General features: G+C 42.0%; 1 protein-coding gene across 1 annotated transcript in view; it reads right to left on the reverse strand.

Annotated features, from left to right (window-relative positions):
- The window catches only part of T265_10663 (hypothetical protein), a gene marked incomplete at both ends in the record, with an annotated part of 37,072 nt that extends 27,335 nt beyond the window's left edge, over positions 1 to 9,737 (reverse strand). The window contains 2 exons of the mRNA XM_009177113.1: positions 8,908 to 9,166; positions 9,550 to 9,737. Coding sequence (XP_009175377.1) covers positions 8,908 to 9,166; positions 9,550 to 9,737 — 447 coding nt within the window. The remainder of the gene's footprint in view (positions 1 to 8,907; positions 9,167 to 9,549) is intronic.
- Positions 9,738 to 10,443: the final 706 nt, after the last annotated feature.

Here is a 10,443-nt window from a genome sequence, read left to right on the forward strand (position 1 = left end):
AATGTGCGAATATGGATCGGTTCAGTTTTAGTGCAAATCCTTACCGTTCCGTGTTTAGACGTACTAGATTATATCTTTGTAATGTATTACTCATAAGGTTGCTGAAAATCCATCGACAGCCGACGACCGGTTTCGCCCTTCTTGGGGCGTATTCTTGTTGTTGACCAAATTATCGTCTACAAGTGTAGCAAACTGAGCAAACCATTTAGTACTGTCCACTGGGCTCCTCAGTTGGTGTACATTTGAAGGCTTTTCAAGCAAGTCAAACTGAGGTGTATCTACTCGTCCGTAATGCGTTGATCATGTTACTTTGTTGATTCTGACGAAATCGTCAAGCCAAACGGAGATCGCCAAAAAATCTAGCGAAAAATACTACTAGCGAAATATACTCATTTGCATATCGATTTAATTTTGATGGGAAGCCAACCTGGAACCCACCTGAATCCCTTGTTTACGATGTTTCTGAGCAACTGCATTTGCTGTACCAGGCCGCCTCATGTTTCCGTTGGTACGCTAATCAAGAAAGCGCAATACATGTGCAGACGTAATACACTACTCATAAGGCCACTGAAATTAGTCGGCAGCCCACGACCGGTTTCACCCTTCTGTGGGCTCATCAGATAGAAACATCGTAAAAGAGAGCTTCACATGGGTTCCAGATGAGTCTCTTGCAAAACCAAATTTGTCCGCAAATGAGTGTACTTCGCCAATTTCGCTCAGTTTGGTTTCAAGTAGAACATAACGTTGACGGAAACTCGGGGACTACCTGATGAGCCAGAAGAAGCGCGAAACCGGTCGTGGGCTGTTAAAGAGTTTGTAGCAACCTCGTGAGAAGAGTATTACGTCATTAGCACTGTTCTGTGGCTTTGCTAAAGTAACTGGTTCTTCTAAAGTTCGGGATAGTGTCCACTACGTGGAAGTATTTTGGGCCTCCAGTACAATACAAATATACAGACGTTTCCAGAGGAGATAAATGACAGTAAAACTGCAGCTAGGTGCCCGCAAATCCAGAGTTTTACTGTGTTTTACTTTTAAATTTTTGCAACTGTCAAAAAAAGGGTGCACTCAATGGCATGCTTGATTTTGATGCAACAGTTTTTCCGCTGAAATCAACCACTCGATTCAATATGTAATTTTATTTCTTCATCTTGAGAGTGAAAACGCAGGAGCCCATTCGTTGCTCTCTTTTCGTTTGCTGGAGCACTAACATGGAATAGTTCGTGACCAGGAGCCAATCACTAGCGTCAGTTCCATTAGCTTGATTCTTAAAACACACCGGGGTAATTCGAACGTACGTGAAGTTCAGTTGGCACAAGACGGGAATTCGCTTCCTCGAAAAAAGACCATTTACCGAATGTCAAAAAACGTCGCAATATCTCAAATCGTCTGCGCTAATCTCATAGAGAAAAGCGATGACCCAGTGCTCTTCACACAGGATATGAGAACCATACAACTCTGGGGCATTCAGTTGCCAGGTTTATTCTACGTATCTTCTGGCCATGGTTTTGAGCACCAAACAAATGACTGTGTACTTTTGCTCGAATATTTCCATAGATTTAACACATAAAGGGTTTTCGGTGGACGCCAAGGCGCATTTAACTGAGGGCCATTCAGTAACTTTGTCGGTCGATTTGTGTCACATGACCAAGCAAACTCATTGCTCATAAAGATCGCCTATTGGCAGGAGACTACGATACTTCGTTTCGGCTGTAGTCAAGCCACGCTAATGGATCGATTCTGGCGGTCTACTGGTTACTCGATAGATAACGTGAGGCGGTTCGTTTCGATGGGTCACGTGAACGGTGTCAATCCTGTTGCTGAGTTTTTGATTGGACCATTGAGTCTAGCGCTGTTCCGACAAGAGATGCCAATCAGTCAAGGACGTTCTAGACCACATGAGAGCACCCAACTGGTTACCTTGAGGTTCGCTGAAAACCGATCATTCATGTTTCCACAATTTCTAATTTGATAACAGATCTTTGCTGTATATTCCATTATTCGCCGCTATTTTAACCATCAGATATGTACTGAACTGAAGACGAGATCCCGAAAACCATGATGTTTGTCGATGGATCAACTTCTGTCAGCTTTGTTTGGCTATCTTAAATGCCGCAGTACCATTGACCATAGCGTTCCCATTAAAGCGCAAAGTAGCCAGTCTCTGGTTTTTTATTGGTGTCTATTTTTGGGACCAAAAATTCCTCATTCCCATAAATGGCTATTAGAAAACTTTGTTGGCCAACTCAACTAGAAAAGCACAAACGAACAGTTCCTCATTAGTATTTTAAAGGACAACCTCGGCTATTAAACCGTGCCATTCAGGCGGAAACTTGGTCTGATGGAATTGAGACGTTTGCAGAAACGACTCACCTGGGGTTTATAGCTGAATTTCATTCTATTAACTTTTTCTTGAGTGATGTTCATTTGAGAAGGACGAAGAAAAACGGCTGCAGAATTTTTGGCAGAAATCGTTCTACTCATTAAATAAAAAGCTAATAGATCAAACCAAGATTAAGCGGTTGGACTGTCCAACGCATGGATTCTGTGTCAACAGGCGACCTCCGCGAATTTAGGTGACATTCAGAGAGGTCAGTAAAGTAGCGATAATCTTTGTAATGTACTACTCATAAGGTTGCTGAAAATCCATCGACAGCCCACGACCGGCTTCGCCCTTTTTGGGGATCATCAGGTAACGTCTACGTAACTCATCTGTGTGGCGTTACTTCTGTTTTGACGCGATGCTCCCGTAATCTTTGGCAAACGATTCGTCCATTGCGCTGTGCACAACAACTGCTGGCTTGTAATTCCGTTATGTGGAAAAGAATTCAAGCTTTCAAGCATAAGGTAGCTTACTGGTTAAAATACAATAGATGGTGTAAAAAAATCGTTCAGCTGCAACACACTTTCGGTGTCTAGCTGCCATGCCACACGAAGGAGGGCCGGGATACTGCCAGATTGCCCAAACCTAGACAGAATCGAGATGTGAGGTTGGGTTCCAAACCATGACCTTCTGGTAAGTAAGTTCACGCTCTGACAACTTGGTCAATCTGAGAGGGTAGTGTGTACCGATCTGAAAATTTTCAACCTGGATTTTGTTTTGTACGTAAAGTATTCAGTGCTAAAAACGAAAGAACCACAGCATAGCCGTTTTATCCATATTAAAAAGCATCAACAGTGCACTTTTCATGAAATTCCGCGGAAGTTCGAACTCACGATATCCCGTCCAGTAGCTTGAACAACTAACTGTTCGGCTGCTCAGCAATGAAATTGTGAAGTTAGACGAAGCAGCGGAGTTGAAAGCCTGTTGGACTTAAATGCACACATTACCGCTAAAAGGAAGAAGGCCTTCGCCACGGAGTTATATGTTGGGAAATGCCAACTGAGCAGTTACAGACTATTGGACAGGGGAGCAAGACTCTCATATGCATCTTATTTACAAACACTGAATATCCATCTTCTCCTTGAAAGCGTCTTCATGAACTTTCCTGGATGTTCACTGACTGTTGCTCAAATCCAAGCGAATGCGACTCCACAAGTTCCGTAATAGATCTCACTTTTCAAGAGACGCAAAGTGGATTTAGGGGAAAACACACTATACGCATGCCCCTACATCAGTAGTATCCGCCGTTGCACTGGTGGTGAGATTTCAGTTCTAGCTGTTGACCGTTCAGAATGGTAATGCGTAGAACAGGGCTGTTCAAAGGAAGGAACGTAGAAAAATCTTCGTAGAAGCTCTTTTACAGCAGACGTATGGAATCCACCGTTGCACAGTTCAAAACTTGAAGAAATCATGTTGGATTTTCTTGTCCGCTTTCAAATTCTTTCCTGGAACAAAGCTGCCGTTTTACGGTTATAACTGAACAAAAGGAGAGAGAGTAAATGGGATTTCAATATCCAAGACTTTCCTTGTGTAAAGTATTGATGAACGCTGAGAGCTGAGCTCATCCGCGCATCAATTTGGTTTGCACGGGATACTCACCAGAATCCAAGCTGAATTACTCGTTTATACTGTTCTTCTTTAGCTGACTGTGATGCACTGGAACGCCTCACATCCAGGTTACCGCGAAATTTGAGATATCGCTTTGCGTTTAATGGACGTCACCCACTACTCATGAGGTTACTGAAACCATTTTAGCAAACTGCTATTTTTGCGGGAGATTTAAAACCTAACGTTATTGAACTTAACCCAGATCTCATGATCATACTCTACTAGTGGCGAATTACAGAATGTATAATTTCATATTCCAGCGCTTACGCTTTACTTTTCAAAACATATATTGACCTTGTACCTTCTGGACACAAAAAATGTAAAGAAACGCTGAGAATTAATCTTCAAATATCGTTGAGTGGACTGAAGAATTACCTGGGATAAAATGCCCTCACCCAAAAGAAGCAGAGGGCACGACAGGCTCACTAGTGATTAGTCTTGGCATCCAATGGAAACACAATACGTATCGTTTATTCAGCGTTTATCGATTCGAACTTTGAACTTCAAAACCTTATACATCCTCTTCTACTCATGAAAAGTATGTAGTCTCATATTCATAAATATAATAATCGTTCAGCTGCAACACTTCTTCGGTGCCTAGCTTCCGTGCCACCCGGTGGAAGCACGAGCGCTGACATACTGCCAGGTCGCCTTAGGCTAGACAGGGAAGTCGAGAGGCAGAGGTCGGGTTCGAACAACGAATCTTCCGGCTAGTAAGTTCGCTCTTTCACCACTGAGCCATCTCATATGAAACGAGAATCACACAGAGTTCCTGTTTAAGCGCGTGGTAATCAGATGATGGATGGAAAATTCACTAAATTTCAAATCTGTTCATCCAGCAATGTGTTAAAACAAGTTTGAATATTTTCAAACAACAGCTTTCCTACCACATGAGTTATTTCACAGTTTGAGTATTCACCAGGAACAGCCCATCTCTCTTGTTATCGGGTAAGGTTCTGAGTTTCATTCAAAGAGATCAGCTACCCTTCTAGAATCATACGACGTAGTTTTGAGATCAAACAATTCCTGTTTGTACTGTCAGACCAAAGCGTAAAATTTAGGGAAAAGTTCTATTAGTTTTTTTGAGAAATTTTTGAAAGAAATTCTACAGGTAGATGTCTATTCCGGTTAGTTCATCGCGAGTGGATCAATCGGGTGAACGGTGCATCAGACAAGCGTAACAGGTGCCATCGAATGCCTCATATATTGCTCCTGAGATTACCGGAAGATCCTGACGAGGACCGCACGCAGACAAAAGGAGCCTCGGTGGAACCGAATCGTCAGACGGCTAATCTTTTTTACGTAGCATTCCACTAATATTACTTTGCCCTTCCACCTAGGGTGTGAGTGAGTTTTCTGTTGACCAAGCTTCGGTGCAAACAGTGTCATGTGAAGGGGGAGCAAACGTCAGTCAAGCTCATAGTCGATCCATTTGGTGTTAGGTAGTTTTCATCATCTAGTTACACTAGGGTTTGTAAGTATTATCAATAAAACATACTAGAATATATATATATTACAGATATATAGTACACAATAATATAACAACAACAATACAATATAGTATAATGTAAAATAACAATACAAAATATTGAAATATATTTTCACCCTTTTGCAATAATAAAACACGAGTTGAGGTAATACAACTCGGCCTAGTGTTAGAGTGTGCCCGGTTCAGATATCTATGTGCCCCGTATGTGCAGGAGTGGACAACCTCTACGAAGAGGTCACATCTCTGGTTTTCGTTCTACCTCGGGTTTGTTTCAGTAAACTTGCTCTTGTTTGCTAACCGTTTCCAAGAGATTTCAGGGTTCCGGTACAAGAAACGAAGAAGATGGCCTAATAAGCAACACTGACAGACATTTCAGCGTTGGAAGGTCGGTAGGCGCTAACCCACGACTTTCCGTTAATCGTCGAAGGGCCTATCTATAGGTTATTATTTTTGGCTAATATTTAATATTATGTTTATATTTATTTATTTATATTTGTATTATATATATTATTTATATTTAATGTTTTTGGAAACGCAGCGCCGCCGTAGGCATTCAACTCATCTAAACTTTCCCAATTGAAAATATTTAAAACGTGGAACGAAAGAATCTAGGTTTGGCAATAGTGAACAAACGCCCGGTGCTTGAGTGTAGTGAAGAACGTTTTTTGTGTATGATTTTTTCTCGTTCACACTGGGAGCAGCGTCCACGATAGTCAAGAAAAGATACAGAGTAACACCACAGCACTCAATAACCAGCACACGAAAACAGACGGGTGGTTTAGACGTATTACACTACTCATACAGTTGCTGAAAAATCTTAGACAGTTTATGACCGGTTGTGCCCATACTGGGGCTTACCAGGTGAGTGCAGACTCAGAGTTTCCGTCAAACTTACATTCTACTTGGGGGCAGATTGTACGAAATTGGCAAAATACACTCATTAGCCAAAGCAAATTTGGTCTTGCTAGAGATTCACCTGGAGCCCAGCTGAATCTCCGTTTGTATGATGCCCTAAGCAACTGAATGTGCTGCACCAGGCCACCTCATGTTTCAGTTGGAACAATATTCGAGATATCGCGATACATGTATAGACGTATTACACTACTCACCGGGTTTCGGAAACGTCATAAACCAGAGATTCAGCTAGGTTCCAGGTGTGTCTCTCGCAAGACCAAATTTGCCTGCAAATGGATGTTTATTGAACAAGGAGGAATTCCACCGGTTCTTGATAGTTAAGATATCTAGGTGGATATTTACTGTGACGTAGTGAAATCATTTTTTTCGTTTTCAGGGCAAATGTATCAGCATATTTTGGATCTGTTTACGCAAATTAATCTTTGCACCTACTACTTAGAAGCGCGAGTAGTACATTGACTCAAAGCAATATCTTCACTAGAGTATGTCTGCTTGTTCCGTCATTCGGGGTTTAGGTACAAGTGACTTGGTGTATGCGTTCACCGTTGTGAGGCAGTGTCCTGAAGACTACCGGCGCTTGGAATTCATAGTGCATCAAACTGAGCTCCGTGTGGCTGCAACCAGGAAAATTGATTGATGGGAGAGTTGGCCGCCATTGAAAGAGTAGGTTGAAGACGTATTTTCCTAAGCTTTTGAGTCTGGGCGATACAAAGCGGTTGATGTGGTAAACAGAATGGAGGCTTTTGTAAGCTCCGCAGGCCTGTAAAGTCTTCTGCAACGTAGCTTCCCTACCAACCAACCGTTCATGGTGTTTTGAGTGAACGGCAGTCTCTGCTTGATTACTTGAAACACTGTTAATTTTGTCTTGGAAAGCTGGATAGACTATCACTGGTGAATGTTGATATCCGACACTTGAGATTCATTTTTTACGACAAGCAGTTTCTGTTGTTTTTCCCTGAATTTTGAATAGCCTACAAAAAGTGGTAAACAATCTAGGAGAGACTGAAAACAAAAGACTGGTGACGTCGAGTGATTTGCTCTAGAGCTGACGAGCTGTAGGCACACCAATGTACAGCAGTTTGTCAAGGTCAATCAGTCCATAGATGGGCACAGTTCACGAGATTTTTCGTACAACACAGTCGATTCAAAACTCTAATCCATGCGTTTACTTACCTACTTCGTTGGCCTCCATCATCTCTAACCGTCAGTGGTATCCACACCGTTTATTTAACTACGATACTGTAGGAAACAGCTAGATGTGAGGTTCACAGATCAAGTGGTAATTCACGTGATTTCGCTATATATATGTATATATCGGCTCTAAGCATACAAAGTATACACCTCGAAATTAACATTGTTTACTAGAATAACCGTTTTCTTCCGGTGTGGGGTTTGCTTGTCATATCCCAAGATGTTCATATGGGATAAGTCCTTCTGTGACAGATCTTTCGACAATTTCCGTTGACAAGCAGATTTTCAACCTCCATCTGAAATTCTCAAGCAATCTGTTAAAGTACTGCACATGCAACTAGCGAATTTATCACCTTCTCGTTCAGCTTTCAACCAGTGACAGTCAACCCGGACTGTCTTTCTTGCTATTATTTTCTAGAACAAGACAGAATAGTTTCGCGCTCGTTCCATTGCGTGACAAGATGAAATTTGAGCATACTGGACTTTTGTCATCCGAAAAAGGTCAAATATGTATTGTACTAGGCAGCAAACCGACAAGATCATCTGTTTGCACCCAAAAAGTTGATAAACAACTGTCATCTGGTGAAGCCAGAAATCATCAAGAAAAAATGCCAATTTTTTTTATTCGCAAGCCGAATAGAGAAGTTCGGTTATCGACTCAGACCCAACAAAGAGAGTGAAAAATCAGTCGAGTGCATTCTAAAATGTGTTGGTAGCGTTGAGAGATTTTGGAAAGTTTTGATGAAGATCTCGTTTGGTAGATGAAGATGGTCTGTGGTGAAAAGCCTAGAAGCATTGTTCAGCTGTTTTGCCGATAATCTGAATCACCAGAAGTACACCTCTTATAGTCGCCAACTTTCTGAATTTCGTTCACACTGCGGATGCCCCAAGGTAATGATATTTTTCAGCTGTAACACCCTGCCATGCTATCCAAAATAGGCACGACGGCTGAAATACTGCCAGACTGCCCAAGCCTAGACAGGAGAAGTCGGGAGGCAGAGGTCGGATTCGAACCACGGACGAACGTTCCGGTCAGTGAATTCGTGCTGTAACCGCCAAGCTATCTCGCCCCTCCAAAATAATGATAGAACGGGTCTAAAGTGCTTCTCACCCCTTTGAAACTGATCAGCTCCACTTACTGGTCAAAACGGAGAACAGCAAGGCATGTTTTAGAACTCAATGTTTAGAAGAAAAGGAGTTGATAGTGGAACACTGTGTTCCAACCTGGTGTCTTGTTTGTACAGTTGATGCGTATAGATATAACATGTCATAATAACTCAGCTGGTCAGAACAGAACTATAGTCTTCCCCACTTTCTGACTTACATAACTGAGGAAAGAACGAAGCGAATTGCGTTTTTCGAGTCGTGCATAAACCTCAGAATACTTTTGTTCACTCTTTAGATAATCTGCATTCGATAATAGTTTGAAAGCCACATCTATCAAAATTGTAATAGATGATATGAACTTGGGTGAATCCCTTGTGCCTCTGAAGCGAAAATTCTGGAAGACCTTTGAATGGTGTTCCTTATATGGGACCAAGCCGCGAGCAAACGAAGCCGGGGAAATGAGTTGGGTGCGTGACCTGAAAAAAAACACAGTGAAAAATGGTTGTTTTGAGAAGTGAACAAAGTCTTGGAAGACTCATGTTTTTGTGTAATTCACGTTAGCCACGTTGTTGCCATCATAGTGTTGTTGGTCTGTTATTCCAAATAGGAAAGAAACGTTGGCTTTACGCGAAAGTTGAGTTGGGTTATCCTGCTCGTCAGAGCAACAGATGGGTCACTGGTGCTATTCGACCCAGTACGGCTAGGTGAGACTTGCTTAGGTTGTAGGAAATTGAATGACAGTGAGCATCTACGTGAATGAATCCAAAAAAAGTGCAGGCACACAATCTCTCTTTGTCTGAGATCACCAGACGGGCATAATGAGTTGGAAATTTGAACTGAGGACTACAGATCTTCACACTGTGGGACGACAGTTGGTAGCGTGAAAAGATCATCGATGGAGATTTCGTTTTGTGAATGATCATCATCATCATCATCATCATCATCCATCACAGCAACATCAGTGTTGGCACTGAGCTTCACTGCCGTACCCTTTGAATGAAGCGAATCTGTGCTGAATAGCCGAGAAGAACTGTGCAACTGTTTCATCCTTATTGGCGCATCTCGTGAAACTCTCGAACCCGCCAGTAGTTTGAACAATTCCAGCTGAAAAAAAGACAAGTACTGCACAGCTCTCTTGTCCCCAGTTGAAACCATTAGCAGTGCACGTCTTTATGCACTGTCTATTCAGTTTACAAAACTGAATAGCCATCTTCTCCTGGAACGCGTCTTCCTGAACTTTCCTGGATATTCATTGACTGTTGCTCAAATGCAAGCAAATGCTACAAAGCGACTCCACAAATTCCGTAATAGATATCGCCTTTCAAGAGACGCGAAGCGGATTTACAAAAGACACTACTCGCATTCCCCACATCAGTAGTATCCACCGTTACACTGGTATTCCCGGAACCATCGACTCAGTACCATATCAGTCACATCAAGCCATCTGCTAATAACCGGAATAATCTTTTGCTCATGGCTCGTTCCTATTAGTCCAACCTCTTACAGTGACAATGTGATCGGGCGGGTGAAATTTTGTTCGCGATACACGCTGCTTTATCGTTCGAACGATGTTGTAATGATAATATATGATTTATTGCTTCCCCAATTAAGGATAGACAAAATTCCGCTCACCTCCGTTTTCAAAAATGTTTCACAAATATTAAAATTTATAGTCGTGTCAAACTTGCTGGAACAGTCGAATAGAGCACTTTATCTCAAAATGTTTTTCCTCAAAGATGGTTTTTGTAGCTAG

The sequence above is a fragment of the Opisthorchis viverrini genome (genome assembly GCF_000715545.1).
Source record: "Opisthorchis viverrini unplaced genomic scaffold opera_v5_397, whole genome shotgun sequence".
Lineage (NCBI taxonomy): Eukaryota > Metazoa > Platyhelminthes > Trematoda > Opisthorchiida > Opisthorchiidae > Opisthorchis > Opisthorchis viverrini.